General features: G+C 48.1%; 1 protein-coding gene across 1 annotated transcript in view; it reads right to left on the bottom strand.

The window, feature by feature from the left end:
- The window catches only part of csmd3a (CUB and Sushi multiple domains 3a), a gene marked incomplete at both ends in the record, with an annotated part of 567,839 nt that overhangs the window by 400,467 nt on the left and 147,372 nt on the right, over positions 1–20,000 (bottom strand). The window contains one exon of the mRNA XM_079838157.1: positions 4,611–4,818. Within this exon, the coding sequence (XP_079694283.1) occupies positions 4,611–4,818 (208 nt within the window). The remainder of the gene's footprint in view (positions 1–4,610; positions 4,819–20,000) is intronic.

Raw genomic sequence — 20,000 nt, 5'->3', positions numbered from 1 at the left:
CCCAGAGATATGGAGATCTCAATGCGGCTCCATGAGCAAACTGGTTAAAAACCATCACCTCAGTTGCATAGAACAGCCCTGTCTGAGTGCCATAAATGTTGTTTTTTCCAAAGTTTGAATGCCTGTAACTCAAAAAGTATTAAAGATATATTAATATCCTTTTAGATTCTGATTCTTAAACAACTTTTCTTTTGGTATCTCCATTTTAAAGGCCCTCAATGGTTAAATACCAGAGATATGGAGATCTCAATGCGGCTCCATGAGTAAACTGGTAAAGTTCAGTGGTCGAAAACCAAATGTCTGAGTGCCATAAGTATTGTTTTTCCAAAGTTGTCATGCTTGTAACTCTAAAAGTAATCAATATATCTCAATATCCTTCTAGATTCTCATTCTTAATAAACTTTTCTTTTGTAATCTTAATTTTTAAGTCCCTATATGGTTCAGTCCTATAGATATGGAGACCCCAGTGACTCTGTGTACAAATTGTTGAATTTTCCATTTTTTTATGGGCAAAAAACAAATGTAGGCATTTTTTAAACAGCAGATAGTTACTGTGTTTAAAGAATAATGTCTGAAGAACAAATAACACTGAAACTCGAAATGTATCTTGTTTCACTCTATTAAATATAGATTTTATAAAAGCAAGTTAACGTGCCTCAACTTTCAGTGGATTTTCCTTTTTTTTTCCACTTTTCCATTTTCAGTGGATGTTTTAGGCGATTGTGTATAAGGGAAACAAGATATATTTCTAGATTATACATAATTTATTCTTCAGATATTACTCTTTGAACGCAACAAATATCAGCTGTGTGCAAAGTGAACCACATTTGGTTTTTGATCACTGGTTTTCAACAATTTGAACATGGAGCTGCGTTGAGATCCCCATATCTATGGGACTGAAAATAAAAACAATTAAAAGAAAAGTTTGTTAAGAACCACAATCTAAAAGGATATTAATATATATTTAATACTTTTTGAGTTACAGGCATTCAAACTTTGGAAAAAACAATATTTATGGCACTCAGCTGTTCTATGGAACTGAGGTGATGGTTTTCAACCAGTTTGCTCATGGAGCCGCATTAAAATCTCCATATCTCTGGGACTGAACCATCGAGGGCCTTTAACATGGAGACACCAAAAGAAAACTTTTTTAAGAACTAGAATCTAAAGGGATATTAATATATATGTAATACTTTTTGAGTTATAGGCATGCAAACTTGAGACAAAAAATATAAGAAGTGCTTTTTTCCCATTTTTGAGCGGTCACCGTTGGCATATAATGCAACAAAAATTGCTAAAGTCAACAGATTTCACTAATAGATCTACCAATCTCTGTGTGAAAATAAAATAATGATGCTGCTGTCTTTCTAAAGTCATTTTAACACGCCTGTAAATTGGCTCCAAATCTCAGGTGAAAATTGCCATTTGGACCCTCCTCTACAAAACAGTGGATTACTCAGTAAATATACATCCATGGCATCTAATATTTAGGCTTTTATCACTATTTATGTACAGAAAAAATATGAATAAAATAAAAAATTTGAGCCAGGGAAGTTTCTTGACCTTGCGTTTTGACTGACGGCTCAGAATCTGACGGGGCATGAATAACAACACTGACCCAGAAACAGTCATGTTACACTAGCAAAACGTTGCCTCAGGTGTCTCATTTAAGTCCTGTAGCGTGTCCCATAAAACACAGAACACCCTTTCATCATCGGAGCGAGAGAGAGCTCCTTTCTCCGAGTGATTTGTAACTTACAACATTGTTGGTTTTGCCCTTTCCAACGCACGAGGGAAGTATGGTGGAATTGCATAAAGGTCATTCTGGCAAAACCATTGATTTGTTTGTTTGGCTTGAACAATATTAGAGGGGAGAAGTTCATCCTGCTCGAACAAAACTTGGCTTCATTTGTCATGTCGCGTATAGAGACGACTTAAGCGAATCAATAAGGCGAACGACAAGCAAGGGCTTCGGATTTGCAGAGTCACGCAAGCTGCGTCGAATCACGCTAAAGGCATCTGTTCTTATATCGTATCAGTCTCACAAGCCCACAAAGTCATTTCAAGGTTTGATAGGAGTTTTGGCACCTTCTGAGGAGCTCCTTCGGACAATCTAACACATAAATCACACTCTCCCGTCCCTTCAATTGTCATACAGGAAATCATTTCCTCACTTTGAAATCAAGATGTTGAATCTTATCAATGCATACATTGATTCTGAGCGATGCTCTCTGCAGATTGACACGAATGAACCATTGTGTGGGAAAGACGAAAAACACAAAGGAACGAAGGGACATTATCATACTAATTATGCAGCTATTTATCACAATAAAGAAATGCACATGATTTGAGGCTGGATGCGGACAGTAGAGAAAAAGCAATGCAATGCAAACAATACAAAGCATGTAATCACGTGTATTGTTATTAGGATGACAAAACAGAAAGGAGAAGAAAACCCTCGCCACAACTTCTGTTGACAAAGCCACGCATTCAATCAAACGAGTTATTATGGTGCAAATTCAGCCGCAACTCAAGAGAAGATGAAAGAACAGGGTTTGTGCACAATGGGTTTTGCATTATGAATGATCTGCATACATAAATACATTTTCATTTAATATCAATTTAATAAATAGTATGTATTTATATCAACAGATAAAATTAAATTAATTAAAAAATAGCATGTTATATTTATATATTGGGTATATGGAGTATTTATATTTAATATTAAATAAATAAACACCCCGTTTTTTATATATAGAATATATAGTGTGTTTTAAATAAAAAACAAACAAACAAATAAACAAACAAAATACCCAATTTTATTTATATATACTCAAATAAATCAAATATTAAATAAATAGCCTATTGTATTTTTATATTGGGTATATAGGGCATTTATATTTTATATGAAATTAATAATAAATACATAAATTAAAAATACGCTACTTTTATACATATATTGTCAAACAAATATATCAAATAAATATAAATTTATATATATATGGATATTTATATTTATATTAAATAAATAAATACCCTGTTTCTATATATAGGATATACGGTGTATTTAAAATTAAAATAAATAAACGAACAAATAAATGCAATACCCCATGTTATTTATATATTGTAAATAGTGCATTTTATATCAATATATAAAAACAAACAATGTATTAATACCCTATTTTATTTATATATTTGGTATTTAGGGTATTTATATTTAATATTACATAAATAAATACCCTGTTTTTTAAATATGGAATGTATTTTAATTAAAAACAAACAAATAAATAAATAAAATACCCAATTTTATACATATATAGTGTATTTTTATATCAACTCAAAATATCAAATATTAAATAAATAAATAGCCTATTGAATTTTTATATTGGGTATATAGGGTATTTATATTTTATATTGAATGAATAATAAATACATCAATTAAAAATACCCTATTTTTATACATATACTGTATGTATATATATATATATATATATATATATATATATATATATATATATATATATATATATATATAGAGAGAGAGAGAGAGAGAGAGAGAGAGAGAGAGAGAGAGAGAGAGAGAGAGTTGTATGTAGAGTTATATATAGAGTATTTATATTTATATTAATCTGAAAATGTATATATAGGATATATGGTGTATTTTAAATAAAAATAAATAAACAAATAAATATAATACCCCATGTTATTTATATATGGTATATAGTGCATTTTATATCAATATATATATATATATATAAAAAAAAAATGTACCCTATTTTTTATTTATATATTGGGTATTAAGGGTATTTATTTATATATATGTGTGTGTGTGTGTGTGTGTGTGTGTGTGTGTGTGTGTGTGTGTGTGTGTGTGTGTGTGTGTGTGTGTGTGTGTGTGTGTGTGTGTGTGTGTGTGTGTGTGTGTGTGTGTGTGTGTGTGTGTGTGTGTGTGTGTGTGTGTGTGTGTGTGTGTGTGTGTGTGTGTGTGTGTGTGTGTGTGTGTGTGTGTAAGTAAATAAGTAAATAATTTTTTTTGATAAATGCATTATATAAGCATAAAATATTTTTATATAAAACATATTTTATATCAACAAATAACAATAAATACATAAATACCCTATTTTATTTATATACTGGTAGAGTATTTATACTTTTAGTTATACTACTGAATGAATGAATGAATGAATGAATGAATGAATGAATGAATGAATGAATGAATGAATGAATGAATGAATACCCTAATTTATTTATATATAGGCAGGTATATACTATATAGAATATTTGTATATCAACATATAAAACCAAAAAAACATCGATAAATAAATGCCCTATTTAATTTATATATTGGTATATGGGGTATTTGTATTTTATATTAAATAAATAATTTAAAAAATGAACATATACAAAATTGTATTTATATATATAGGGTATATAGTGTATTTTGTCGATCAGTATATAAAATCACACATGAAAGAATGAACAGATGACTGAAGTGCTGGCAGTCTGTGGATGAAACTATGGCTATGAGAGAAACTACAGGTCTGAGATGATGATCCAGTTTAACACTCATTACAGAAAAACACCCGCAATCATCCATGAGCCGTTCTCACCATATCGCCGGAGGATCGGACCCCTCCACCTCTAAAGAGTCCAGTTTGCTGTCCATCTGGAACTCCGTGAAGACCAGTGAGATGGTGTCCCCGGGGTCCGCGAGGATCGTCCATGTGCATTCGCCGCTGCTCTGGAAGTCCTTCTGGAAGTCTGGACTGGAGATGCTGCCGCTGGAGCCTCGGAGCGTCCCACCACAAGTGTCCTCCGCTGCGGACAAAACACCCGTTTCAGAGCAGCCCTTATGGGCCCTAACCATCATCTTATTTGGGGCCCCTCGTGCCACCAATACGACTGACTAATGTCAATTCTTGATAATTCGCACACACAGTATCAATGTTAATATTTCGCTGTGTTGCTTCATCATGTCTGCCAGGCATGTTTTTACCCTTATACGGTTTTTAATTGTAACATTAGCAAAGAGTGATCAGGCGTTAATATTCAAAGTCTTATGTGGCGTTCACAATGTGGCAAATCGTTTAGGCTGAGGGCAAAGATAAGTTTCATTACTTTATATTTTTAGGCTATAACTGTACGTTGCAGTTGTAACGTTAGCCGACTAGCACTGACTTTCAATGTTTGACTGCATTGTTTGCTTTATTTCATGTATAGCTTGTTATACATTACTTATACTTTTGTATTATTGATCATACATAAACTTGCATTTAACAAAAAGAGACTGGGTTGTGTTTCATGTCATTTAATGTTATCACAGTGATAATCATATTGTCTGAACCAGATATTAATATACGGATTTTCTCCTCATTGTTGTCACTACTAGAGCAAGCTCCTGATTGGTTAAAGCGGCGCGAATATCCGCCAAAGTTCAAAACGCGCAATTCGCGTCCTTCGCGCCGCTTCAATCGCGTGAATCTCGCCGCCTCAATCGCGCGAATCTCGCCGCCTCAATCGTGCGAATCTCGCCGCCTCAATCACGCGAATCTCGCCGCCTCAATCATGCGAATCTCGCCGCCTCAATCGTGCGAATCTCGCCGCCTCAATCGTGCGAATCTCGCCGCCTCAATCGTGCGAATCTCGCCGCCTCAATCACGCGAATCTCGCCGCCTCAATCACGCGAATCTCGCCACCTCAATCGTGCGAATCTCGCCGCCTCAATCGTGCGAATCTCGCCGCCTCAATCGTGCGAATCTCGCCGCCTCAATCGTGCGAATCTCGCCGCCTCAATCGTGCGAATCTCGCCGCCTCAATCGTGCGAATCTCGCCGCCTCAATCGTGCGAATCTCGCCGCCTCAATCGTGCGAATCTCGCCGCCTCAATCATGCGAATCTCGCCGCCTCAATCATGCGAATCTCGCCGCCTCAATCACGCGAATCTCGCCGCCTCAATCGTGCGAATCTCGCCGCCTCAATCACGCGAATCTCGCCGCCTCAATCGTGCGAATCTCGCCGCCTCAATCGTGCGAATCTCGCCGCCTCAATCACGCGAATCTCGCCGCCTCAATCACGCGAATCTCGCCGCCTCAATCATGCGAATCTCGCCGCCTCAATCGTGCGAATCTCGCCGCCTCAATCGTGCGAATCTCGCCGCCTCAATCGTGCGAATCTCGCCGCCTCAATCACGTGAATCTCGCCGCCTCAATCGTGCGAATCTCGCCGCCTCAATCACGCGAATCTCGCCGCCTCAATCGTGCGAATCTCGCCGCCTCAATCACGCGAATCTCGCCGCCTCAATCGTGCGAATCTCGCCGCCTCAATCGTGCGAATCTCGCCGCCTCAATCACGTGAATCTCGCCGCCTCAATCGTGCGAATCTCGCCGCCTCAATCACGTGAATCTCGACGCCTCAATCGTGCGAATCGTCGCCTCAATCGTGCGAATCTCGCCGCCTCAATCGTGCAAATCTCGCCACCTCAATCACGTGAATCTCGCCGCCTCAATCGTGCGAATCTCGCCGCCTCAATCACGTGAATCTCGCCGCCTCAATCGTGCGAATCTCGCCGCCTCAATCACGTGAATCTCGCAGCCTCAATCGTGCGAATCTCGCCGCCTCAATCACGCGAATCTCGCCGCCTCAATCATGCGAATCTCGCCGCCACAATCGTGCGAATCTCGCCGCCTCAATCGTGCGAATCTCGCCGCCTCAATCGTGCGAATCTCGCCGCCTCAATCGTGCGAATCTCGCCGCCTCAATCGTGCGAATCTCGCCGCCTCAATCGTGCGAATCTCGCCGCCTCAATCGTGCGAATCTCGCCGCCTCAATCACGCGAATCTCGCCGCCTCAATCGCGCGAATCTCGCCGCCTCAATCGTGCGAATCTCGCCGCCTCAATCGTGCGAATCTCGCCGCCTCAATCATGCGAATCTCGCCGCCTCAATCATGCGAATCTCGCCGCCTCAATCATGCGAATCTCGCCGCCTCAATCGTGCGAATCTCGCCGCCTCAATCGTGCGAATCTCGCCGCCTCAATCGTGCGAATCTCGCCGCCTCAATCATGCGAATCTCGCCGCCTCAATCACGCGAATCTCGCCGCCTCAATCATGCGAATCTCGCCGCCTCAATCGTGCGAATCTCGCCGCCTCAATCGTGCGAATCTCGCCGCCTCAATCGTGCGAATCTCGCCGCCTCAATCGTGCGAATCTCGCCGCCTCAATCACGTGAATCTCGCCGCCTCAATCGTGCGAATCTCGCCGCCTCAATCACGCGAATCTCGCCGCCTCAATCGTGCGAATCTCGCCGCCTCAATCGTGCGAATCTCGCCGCCTCAATCGTGCGAATCGCGCCGCCTCAATCACGTGAATCTCGCCGCCTCAATCGTGCGAATCTCGCCGCCTCAATCACGTGAATCTCGACGCCTCAATCGTGCGAATCGTCGCCTCAATCGTGCGAATCTCGCCGCCACAATCGTGCGAATCTCGCCGCCTCAATCATGCGAATCTCGCCGCCTCAATCGTGCGAATCTCGCCGCCTCAATCACGCGAATCTCGCCGCCTCAATCGTGCGAATCTCGCCGCCTCAATCGTGCGAATCTCGCCGCCTCAATCGTGCGAATCGCGCCGCCTCAATCACGTGAATCTCGCCGCCTCAATCGTGCGAATCTCGCCGCCTCAATCACGTGAATCTCGACGCCTCAATCGTGCGAATCGTCGCCTCAATCGTGCGAATCTCGCCGCCTCAATCGTGCAAATCTCGCCACCTCAATCACGTGAATCTCGCCGCCTCAATCGTGCGAATCTCGCCGCCTCAATCACGTGAATCTCGCCGCCTCAATCGTGCGAATCTCGCCGCCTCAATCACGTGAATCTCGCAGCCTCAATCGTGCGAATCTCGCCGCCTCAATCACGCGAATCTCGCCGCCTCAATCATGCGAATCTCGCCGCCACAATCGTGCGAATCTCGCCGCCTCAATCATGCGAATCTCGCCGCCTCAATCGTGCGAATCTCGCCGCCTCAATCGTGCGAATCTCGCCGCCTCAATCACGCGAATCTCGCCGCCTCAATCGTGCGAATCTCGCCGCCTCAATCACGCGAATCTCGCCGCCTCAATCGTGCGAATCTCGCCGCCTCAATCGTGCGAATCTCGCCGCCTCAATCACGCGAATCTCGCCGCCTCAATCACGCGAATCTCGCCGCCTCAATCATGCGAATCTCGCCGCCTCAATCGTGCGAATCTCGCCGCCTCAATCGTGCGAATCTCGCCGCCTCAATCGTGCGAATCTCGCCGCCTCAATCACGTGAATCTCGCCGCCTCAATCGTGCGAATCTCGCCGCCTCAATCACGCGAATCTCGCCGCCTCAATCGTGCGAATCTCGCCGCCTCAATCACGCGAATCTCGCCGCCTCAATCGTGCGAATCTCGCCGCCTCAATCGTGCGAATCTCGCCGCCTCAATCGTGCGAATCTCGCCGCCTCAATCGTGCGAATCTCGCCGCCTCAATCACGTGAATCTCGCCGCCTCAATCGTGCGAATCTCGCCGCCTCAATCACGCGAATCTCGCCGCCTCAATCGTGCGAATCTCGCCGCCTCAATCGTGCGAATCTCGCCGCCTCAATCGTGCGAATCGCGCCGCCTCAATCACGTGAATCTCGCCGCCTCAATCGTGCGAATCTCGCCGCCTCAATCACGTGAATCTCGACGCCTCAATCGTGCGAATCGTCGCCTCAATCGTGCGAATCTCGCCGCCTCAATCGTGCAAATCTCGCCACCTCAATCACGTGAATCTCGCCGCCTCAATCGTGCGAATCTCGCCGCCTCAATCACGTGAATCTCGCCGCCTCAATCGTGCGAATCTCGCCGCCTCAATCACGTGAATCTCGCAGCCTCAATCGTGCGAATCTCGCCGCCTCAATCACGCGAATCTCGCCGCCTCAATCATGCGAATCTCGCCGCCACAATCGTGCGAATCTCGCCGCCTCAATCATGCGAATCTCGCCGCCTCAATCGTGCGAATCTCGCCGCCTCAATCGTGCGAATCTCGCCGCCTCAATCACGCGAATCTCGCCGCCTCAATCGTGCGAATCTCGCCGCCTCAATCACGCGAATCTCGCCGCCTCAATCGTGCGAATCTCGCCGCCTCAATCGTGCGAATCTCGCCGCCTCAATCACGCGAATCTCGCCGCCTCAATCACGCGAATCTCGCCGCCTCAATCATGCGAATCTCGCCGCCTCAATCGTGCGAATCTCGCCGCCTCAATCGTGCGAATCTCGCCGCCTCAATCGTGCGAATCTCGCCGCCTCAATCACGTGAATCTCGCCGCCTCAATCGTGCGAATCTCGCCGCCTCAATCACGCGAATCTCGCCGCCTCAATCGTGCGAATCTCGCCGCCTCAATCACGCGAATCTCGCCGCCTCAATCGTGCGAATCTCGCCGCCTCAATCGTGCGAATCTCGCCGCCTCAATCACGTGAATCTCGCCGCCTCAATCGTGCGAATCTCGCCGCCTCAATCACGTGAATCTCGACGCCTCAATCGTGCGAATCGTCGCCTCAATCGTGCGAATCTCGCCGCCTCAATCGTGCAAATCTCGCCACCTCAATCACGTGAATCTCGCCGCCTCAATCGTGCGAATCTCGCCGCCTCAATCACGTGAATCTCGCCGCCTCAATCGTGCGAATCTCGCCGCCTCAATCACGTGAATCTCGCAGCCTCAATCGTGCGAATCTCGCCGCCTCAATCACGCGAATCTCGCCGCCTCAATCATGCGAATCTCGCCGCCACAATCGTGCGAATCTCGCCGCCTCAATCGTGCGAATCTCGCCGCCTCAATCGTGCAAATCTCGCCGCCTCAATCGTGCGAATCTCGCCGCCTCAATCGTGCGAATCTCGCCGCCTCAATCGTGCGAATCTCGCCGCCTCAATCGTGCGAATCTCGCCGCCTCAATCGTGCGAATCTCGCCGCCTCAATCACGCGAATCTCGCCGCCTCAATCACGCGAATCTCGCCGCCTCAATCGTGCGAATCTCGCCGCCTCAATCGTGCGAATCTCGCCGCCTCAATCATGCGAATCTCGCCGCCTCAATCATGCGAATCTCGCCGCCTCAATCATGCGAATCTCGCCGCCTCAATCGTGCGAATCTCGCCGCCTCAATCGTGCGAATCTCGCCGCCTCAATCGTGCGAATCTCGCCGCCTCAATCATGCGAATCTCGCCGCCTCAATCACGCGAATCTCGCCGCCTCAATCATGCGAATCTCGCCGCCTCAATCGTGCGAATCTCGCCGCCTCAATCGTGCGAATCTCGCCGCCTCAATCGTGCGAATCTCGCCGCCTCAATCGTGCGAATCTCGCCGCCTCAATCACGTGAATCTCGCCGCCTCAATCGTGCGAATCTCGCCGCCTCAATCACGCGAATCTCGCCGCCTCAATCGTGCGAATCTCGCCGCCTCAATCGTGCGAATCTCGCCGCCTCAATCGTGCGAATCGCGCCGCCTCAATCACGTGAATCTCGCCGCCTCAATCGTGCGAATCTCGCCGCCTCAATCACGTGAATCTCGACGCCTCAATCGTGCGAATCGTCGCCTCAATCGTGCGAATCTCGCCGCCTCAATCGTGCAAATCTCGCCACCTCAATCACGTGAATCTCGCCGCCTCAATCGTGCGAATCTCGCCGCCTCAATCACGTGAATCTCGCCGCCTCAATCGTGCGAATCTCGCCGCCTCAATCACGTGAATCTCGCAGCCTCAATCGTGCGAATCTCGCCGCCTCAATCACGCGAATCTCGCCGCCTCAATCATGCGAATCTCGCCGCCACAATCGTGCGAATCTCGCCGCCTCAATCATGCGAATCTCGCCGCCTCAATCGTGCGAATCTCGCCGCCTCAATCGTGCGAATCTCGCCGCCTCAATCGTGCGAATCTCGCCGCCTCAATCGTGCGAATCTCGCCGCCTCAATCGTGCGAATCTCGCCGCCTCAATCGTGCGAATCTCGCCGCCTCAATCACGCGAATCTCGCCGCCTCAATCACGCGAATCTCGCCGCCTCAATCGTGCGAATCTCGCCGCCTCAATCGTGCGAATCTCGCCGCCTCAATCATGCGAATCTCGCCGCCTCAATCATGCGAATCTCGCCGCCTCAATCATGCGAATCTCGCCGCCTCAATCGTGCGAATCTCGCCGCCTCAATCGTGCGAATCTCGCCGCCTCAATCACGCGAATCTCGCCGCCTCAATCACGCGAATCTCGCCGCCTCAATCATGCGAATCTCGCCGCCTCAATCGTGCGAATCTCGCCGCCTCAATCGTGCGAATCTCGCCGCCTCAATCGTGCGAATCTCGCCGCCTCAATCGTGCGAATCTCGCCGCCTCAATCACGTGAATCTCGCCGCCTCAATCGTGCGAATCTCGCCGCCTCAATCACGCGAATCTCGCCGCCTCAATCGTGCGAATCTCGCCGCCTCAATCGTGCGAATCTCGCCGCCTCAATCACGCGAATCTCGCCGCCTCAATCGTGCGAATCTCGCCGCCTCAATCACGCGAATCTCGCCGCCTCAATCGTGCGAATCTCGCCGCCTCAATCACGCGAATCTCGCCGCCTCAATCGTGCGAATCTCGCCGCCTCAATCACGCGAATCTCGCCGCCTCAATCGTGCGAATCTCGCCGCCTCAATCACGTGAATCTCGCCGCCTCAATCGTGCGAATCTCGCCGCCTCAATCGTGCGAATCTCGCCGCCTCAATCGTGCGAATCTCGCCGCCTCAATCGTGCGAATCTCGCCGCCTCAATCACGTGAATCTCGCCGCCTCAATCGTGCGAATCTCGCCGCCTCAATCACGCGAATCTCGCCGCCTCAATCGTGCGAATCTCGCCGCCTCAATCGTGCGAATCTCGCCGCCTCAATCACGCGAATCTCGCCGCCTCAATCGTGCGAATCTCGCCGCCTCAATCACGCGAATCTCGCCGCCTCAATCGTGCGAATCTCGCCGCCTCAATCACGCGAATCTCGCCGCCTCAATCGTGCGAATCTCGCCGCCTCAATCACGCGAATCTCGCCGCCTCAATCGTGCGAATCTCGCCGCCTCAATCACGTGAATCTCGCCGCCTCAATCGTGCGAATCTCGCCGCCTCAATCACGTGAATCTCGCCGCCTCAATCGTGCGAATCGTCGCCTCAATCGTGCGAATCTCGCCGCCTCAATCGTGCAAATCTCGCCGCCTCAATCACGTGAATCTCGCCGCCTCAATCGTGCGAATCTCGCCGCCTCAATCACGTGAATCTCGCCGCCTCAATCGTGCGAATCTCGCCGCCTCAATCACGCGAATCTCGCCGCCTCAATCATGCGAATCTCGCCGCCACAATCGTGCGAATCTCGCCGCCTCAATCATGCGAATCTCGCCGCCTCAATCGTGCGAATCTCGCCGCCTCAATCGTGCGAATCTCGCCGCCTCAATCGTGCGAATCTCGCCGCCTCAATCGTGCGAATCTCGCCGCCTCAATCGTGCGAATCTCGCCGCCTCAATCACGCGAATCTCGCCGCCTCAATCACGCGAATCTCGCCGCCTCAATCGTGCGAATCTCGCCGCCTCAATCGTGCGAATCTCGCCGCCTCAATCATGCGAATCTCGCCGCCTCAATCATGCGAATCTCGCCGCCTCAATCATGCGAATCTCGCCGCCTCAATCGTGCGAATCTCGCCGCCTCAATCGTGCGAATCTCGCCGCCTCAATCGTGCGAATCTCGCCGCCTCAATCATGCGAATCTCGCCGCCTCAATCACGCGAATCTCGCCGCCTCAATCATGCGAATCTCGCCGCCTCAATCGTGCGAATCTCGCCGCCTCAATCGTGCGAATCTCGCCGCCTCAATCGTGCGAATCTCGCCGCCTCAATCGTGCGAATCTCGCCGCCTCAATCACGTGAATCTCGCCGCCTCAATCGTGCGAATCTCGCCGCCTCAATCACGCGAATCTCGCCGCCTCAATCGTGCGAATCTCGCCGCCTCAATCGTGCGAATCTCGCCGCCTCAATCGTGCGAATCGCGCCGCCTCAATCACGTGAATCTCGCCGCCTCAATCGTGCGAATCTCGCCGCCTCAATCACGTGAATCTCGACGCCTCAATCGTGCGAATCGTCGCCTCAATCGTGCGAATCTCGCCGCCTCAATCGTGCAAATCTCGCCACCTCAATCACGTGAATCTCGCCGCCTCAATCGTGCGAATCTCGCCGCCTCAATCACGTGAATCTCGCCGCCTCAATCGTGCGAATCTCGCCGCCTCAATCACGTGAATCTCGCAGCCTCAATCGTGCGAATCTCGCCGCCTCAATCACGCGAATCTCGCCGCCTCAATCATGCGAATCTCGCCGCCACAATCGTGCGAATCTCGCCGCCTCAATCATGCGAATCTCGCCGCCTCAATCGTGCGAATCTCGCCGCCTCAATCGTGCGAATCTCGCCGCCTCAATCGTGCGAATCTCGCCGCCTCAATCGTGCGAATCTCGCCGCCTCAATCGTGCGAATCTCGCCGCCTCAATCGTGCGAATCTCGCCGCCTCAATCACGCGAATCTCGCCGCCTCAATCACGCGAATCTCGCCGCCTCAATCGTGCGAATCTCGCCGCCTCAATCGTGCGAATCTCGCCGCCTCAATCATGCGAATCTCGCCGCCTCAATCATGCGAATCTCGCCGCCTCAATCATGCGAATCTCGCCGCCTCAATCGTGCGAATCTCGCCGCCTCAATCGTGCGAATCTCGCCGCCTCAATCACGCGAATCTCGCCGCCTCAATCACGCGAATCTCGCCGCCTCAATCATGCGAATCTCGCCGCCTCAATCGTGCGAATCTCGCCGCCTCAATCGTGCGAATCTCGCCGCCTCAATCGTGCGAATCTCGCCGCCTCAATCGTGCGAATCTCGCCGCCTCAATCACGTGAATCTCGCCGCCTCAATCGTGCGAATCTCGCCGCCTCAATCACGCGAATCTCGCCGCCTCAATCGTGCGAATCTCGCCGCCTCAATCGTGCGAATCTCGCCGCCTCAATCACGCGAATCTCGCCGCCTCAATCGTGCGAATCTCGCCGCCTCAATCACGCGAATCTCGCCGCCTCAATCGTGCGAATCTCGCCGCCTCAATCACGCGAATCTCGCCGCCTCAATCGTGCGAATCTCGCCGCCTCAATCACGCGAATCTCGCCGCCTCAATCGTGCGAATCTCGCCGCCTCAATCACGTGAATCTCGCCGCCTCAATCGTGCGAATCTCGCCGCCTCAATCACGTGAATCTCGCCGCCTCAATCGTGCGAATCGTCGCCTCAATCGTGCGAATCTCGCCGCCTCAATCGTGCAAATCTCGCCGCCTCAATCACGTGAATCTCGCCGCCTCAATCGTGCGAATCTCGCCGCCTCAATCACGTGAATCTCGCCGCCTCAATCGTGCGAATCTCGCCGCCTCAATCACGTGAATCTCGCCGCCTCAATCGTGCGAATCTCGCCGCCTCAATCACGCGAATCTCGCCGCCTCAATTAGGCGAATCTCGCCGCCTCAATCGTGCGAATCTCGCCGCCTCAATCGTGCGAATCTCGCCGCCTCAATCGTGCGAATCTCGCCGCCTCAATCGTGCGAATCTCGCCGCCTCAATCGTGCGAATCTCGCCGCCTCAATCCCGCGAATCTCGCCGCCTCAATCACGCGAATCTCGCCGCCTCAATCACGCGAATCTCGCCGCCTCAATCGTGCGAATCTCGCCGCCTCAATCACGCGAATCTCGCCGCCTCAATCCCGCGAATCTCGCCGCCTCAATCGTGCGAATCTCGCCGCCTCAATCGTGCGAATCTTGCCGCCTCAATCGTGCGAATCTCGCCGCCTCAATCGTGCGAATCTCGCCGCCTCAATCGTGCGAATCGCGCCGCCTCAATCGTGCGAATCTCGCCGCCTCAATCGTGCGAATCGCGCCGCAGAATGCCATTTCGCGTCTCTGCATTGACTGAACATGTAAATCACTCGCGCGAATCGCATCCGGTGTGAACGCACCATTACAGTAAGTCTTACAGTACTACAGTTCACACTGGGATATGTACTTTTTTTTAAGTAGTCTCTTATGCTGAATAATCTCACTTTCCCCCAGGATTCTTTGATGAATAGAAGGTTCAAAAGAACAGCATTTCTCTGAAATAGAAAAAATCCTAAAAACATTGTTCAACACTGATAATCGTAGATGTTTGTTGAGCATCAAATCATCATTAGAGTGATTAGTGAAGGATCATATGACTCTGAAGACTGGAGTAATGATGATTTGATCACAGGATATAAATTACACTTTACTATATATTCACATATAAAACAGCTGTTTTACATTATAATATTATTTCACAATATTTCTGTTTTTACTGTATTTTTAATCGAATAAATGCAGCCTTGCTGAGAAGAAGAGACTTCTTTTAAAAACAAGAAATGTTGATTTCTCTCAAACATTAAACAGAGCTTTTATTCGCAAGATATTCGCACTTAACGAATATCTTAACGATTCTCTCCTCTCTCCTCTCGTCTCCTTACTCCCTCCTCTCCTGCTTGCTTCTCTCGTCTCGTCTAATCTACTGTCTTAAACTTGGGAGACTCTCCACGCACTGCTCTCGAACTAAAAATTATGGATTTGATCAACTGGTCTCTCAGCGCAATTGACACCATCTTCTCGACGAGAAGCTTGGGTTCGGGGGAACCTAACTGCCCTGCCGGAACGTTTGCTGCTGGCTACACGATGGACGCGTGGGAGAGGTGGCATGTTGTGTGTCTAGCGGCACTTTCCGTAGAGGACATTGAAGACATCTACCTATTCGGATTCATGGTAACAGGGTTTCTGCTGATTGGATCAGGCATTGCCCTGGGATATCGAAAAATTCAGAAAGCGGTGACAGCTGTTCAAAGCTCCACAGGGCTGCCCGTCATGATTGAAGCAGTGGGCAGAGCGGTCATCTCCCAAACTGGGACTACTAACCGCAATATGGATAACATCATGGAGTTGCAACGCAAGATGGATGTCATCATGGAAAAGCTCACTGCTTTGCAAAATGGTTTCAGAGACCAGAACGAACTAAGAGAGTAGCCATAAATTGTGGCTTCTCGCTCCCAGACCAAACAAATTCCAATCTTATCTGCTTTCGGCTCCCTCAACCAGCACGGTCTTGGCCAAGGCCGCTGCTGAGACAACAACTCCTCCAGAAGAGCACTGCAGGGAGACGCTCTTGCCATCCCCCAACCACCTGCTGACTCGGACTGGGATCTGATCAAGGTTGTCTCCATAACAACGGGAGCACCGAGATTAGGGTGCCAGGCGTGACTCTCCAGGCCTACACAAACATGCACATGAACTTTACAGGCACACACACACTTATGCACACACCAATCTCTCACCTTCGCCGCTTTGTACCCCCAGTCTGACAAGCGGGTCTGTGACCAGCGCCTGAGATGGCTGCAGGACCGGGACGCCTGGCTGTGCTGGGACACCTCAACCCCCCACTCCTCTCCCCTGTTGCAAGTCGTGTTTCATGTTGTATTGTGTGCTCGTGTTGCTGAGATGTTTTTTTACTGGTCTCAAACTGTGCTCCCGTAGGAGCACAGTCTGGGGGTTGTTTTTTTTTTTTCATCTCCTCACCCCTCCCTACCTATCCTCATGTTATGCTGTATTTTCTGTCCAACTCAAGTAGGCGCCGCATTGAACGGCGACTCGGTGTGACTCGCATAACACCAAATACATTTCACTGCCAGTTGTATATTGCATATGATTGTGTATGTGACAAATAAAATCTCTTGAATCTTGAATCTTGAATCTTGACTTAACCATAGAGCATTCTCAAATTCATCCATTCATAAAAAGGTTACCGGGCAACTGACGAGTAATGTTTTAGCGCGCATATTTTCTCACACTTGAACTTTGAGCTTTGGCTAACAAGCAAATAGTGTCCAGCCAATGGCGCCGCGAACTCATTTTGTCCATTTCGCGATTTCAATCATCATAAAATAACATTGCCGGATGGTCATTTATTGTGCTCTTGGGGGCCCCTGGTGGCCAAGGGGGCCCTAAGCCGCCGATTAGTTCACTTATGCCTTGGGCCGGCTCTGTTTGAGAGGCTCAATCATTGACATTAAGATCATGGAAGACGATGAGCATCACACAGCCAACCCTAAATAAATTCGGGTGTGTATTTGCATACTTTGCCCACACTGGATTAGACTGTGTTCTGCCAACAAACCAATAAACAGCCATTATTATACATCAGGTTGAGCGCACTAATTGCTGGTTATGTTCTGAAGAACTGAATGATTGTTTTAATGAGTATTATATGGGTTTTGCACGCATTTATTTTCCTGAAAATCAACATTTCATTAAGCAGCCCGAGACTAGCTTCAGAACAGAGGCAGAGTCAGATAATTAATCTAATTAGCTTCATAAAGGATAAGAGGAAAGCGTCTTATCAAAACACTTGCAATTAAAGATGGGCTTTTATTTTTAAAATACATATCAACAGGACATCAGCTAATGCAACATATGCGAGAGGATCATTGCATTTAGTCACTGTCATATTGTTTACCAAACAATAGCTGAAACAATCACTCACAAAGCATTCCTCAATATTCTGAATAATACTGTATATCGCCTGCCTTTACACACACATGAGCTTCCCATTCTCCATCCGTAGGGTTTAATATGGAGCTCTAACAGCAGTCATGTGCTGGGACAGGAAGGGGCCGTCCACAAACTGGTCCCACAAAGTTGGGAGCGTGAAATTGTCCAAAATGTCTTGGTAAAGCGTTAAGAGTTCCTTTCACTGGAACTAACCCCTGAAAAACAACCCCACCCCATAATCCCCCCTCCACCAAACTTTACACTTGGATGCAGTCAATGCAGTCAGGCAAGTCCCGTTCTCCTGGCAACCGCCAAACCCAGACTCGTCCATGGGATTGTCAGACAGAGAAGCGTGATTGGTCACTCAGAGAACACGTCTCCACTGCTCTAGAGTCCAGTGGCGGCGCGCTTTACCCCACTGCATCCCACACTTTGGTGCTGTAAGGCTTGGATGAGCGGCTCGGCCATGGAAACCCATTCCATGAAGCTCTACACACTAGGGACGCCACAATTCTCAATATAATATTGAACCGTTCGGTACGGCATTCACGGTTCAATACGCGCTTGTGAATTGCGTTTTTTTCGGTTTTGCATTTAATTAATTATTTTTCTACAAATTCCATAATTTGCCTCCATCCCAATACTGAACAACGCGACATACATTCACATCACACGTTAGTGGTGGAGTTATACTCACAGAACACTAGAGTTATTCACAATCAAGAAAGTTCATTATTTGCATGCGTTTTAAAGGCCGGTTAAACATTTCATTCGCGTGCTTATGCAGGTTTTAACAAAACCTGTCGGTTATGTCTAAAGTGAAAGAAAAATCGTGTGTGTCTGTATATTAAATTAATTGACAGCGGCACAGCCTATAGTGAACACGTTGTCCTTAAAGGGACAGTTCACCTTTTAAATAATGTCATTATTTATTCACTCTAATATTGTTCCAAACCTGTCTTAATTTCTCAATGACATAATTTAAATTTTTGAGTGAACTATCCCTTTAATGTTAATACAACAACAAAAGACAAAGAGAAAATCCCTCACTGCTCTTGACTGAAGAACTAATACAGTAACTTTAATAAGAATCACTGTATATTTTATAGTGAAGTCTGCGTAGTGTTTTATTTTTACATTTATTCATTCAATTTCATCCTTAAATGCTGCTGTACAGCTCTGAGCTGCCAGTGTAAATCTTCATATTTATTTATTTTATATTATCCAATACACTAGGAATGTGTAAAAGGGCTTTTTTTTTTTTAAAGTAAAGTTTAAGTAAGGTTTTTCAATTCTTTTAAGTAAAATAAAGAAAGAGTATTGCAATAAAAAACAGTCTTTTTTCTCCTTAACTTCTTGCTGTTCCTGTCGGCTAAGAATAGAATAGCAAAAAACTGATGTTACAAGCCATCAGAACCGAACAGAACCAAAAACCGTGGTTAAAAAACCGAGGTATGTATTGAACCGTGGACTAACTCTATTGTTGCATCCCTAGTAAACACTGTTCTTGAGCTCATCTAAAGGCCACAGAAGTTTGGAGGTCTGGAGCTCTTGACTCTGCAGAAAGTTGGCCACTTCTGTGACCCTCAGCATGCGCTGACCCCGCTCTGTGACCCTCAGCATGCGCTGACCCCGCTCTGTGGCCCTCAGCATGCGCTGACCCCGCTCTGTGACCCTCAGCATGCGCTGACCCCGCTCTGTGACCCTCAGCATGCGCTGACCCCGCTCTGTGACCCTCAGCATGCGCTGACCCCGCTCTGTGGCCCTCAGCATGCGCTGACCCCGCTCTGTGACCCTCAGCATGCGCTGACCCCGCTCTGTGACCCTCAGCATGCGCTGACCCCGCTCTGTGACCCTCAGCATGTGCTAACCCCGCTCTGTGACCCTCAGCATGCGCTGACCCCGCTCTGTGGCCCTCAGCATGCGCTGACCCCGCTCTGTGACCCTCAGCATGCGCTGACCCCGCTCTGTGGCTGAGTTGCTGTTGTCCCCAATCCCTTCCACTTTGTTATAACACCACTAACAGTTGAGCGTGGAATATTTAGTAGTGAGGTAATGTCCCGAATGGACTTATAGCACAGATGGCCAGTGATCACGCTAGTAACGACATAAATGTAATAGTAAATAAGGACAATTTTCATTTTTTGGTGAACTATTCCTTTAAATGCTATGATTATAGAGTGAAAATCTCTCATTCACAATCGCATTGAAAACTATAAAGAGTTCAAACAAAATAAAGAGTTCAATCTATTTCCGCAGGTCCACATCTGACAGCGAGAGATATGATTCCCGATCTATAAAACACATCATGCGTATTATAAATGCACATCTCGTTCCTCCAGCAGGTGCATGTGTGCATTCAGACGCTTCAAAGCAGTGCAACATCCA

The sequence above is a fragment of the Gobio gobio genome (assembly GCF_949357685.1).
Source record: "Gobio gobio genome assembly, chromosome: 15".
Lineage (NCBI taxonomy): Eukaryota > Metazoa > Chordata > Actinopteri > Cypriniformes > Gobionidae > Gobio > Gobio gobio.
Note: the sequence above shows the minus strand (reverse complement) of the source record. Positions and strands in the feature narration are given on the sequence as shown.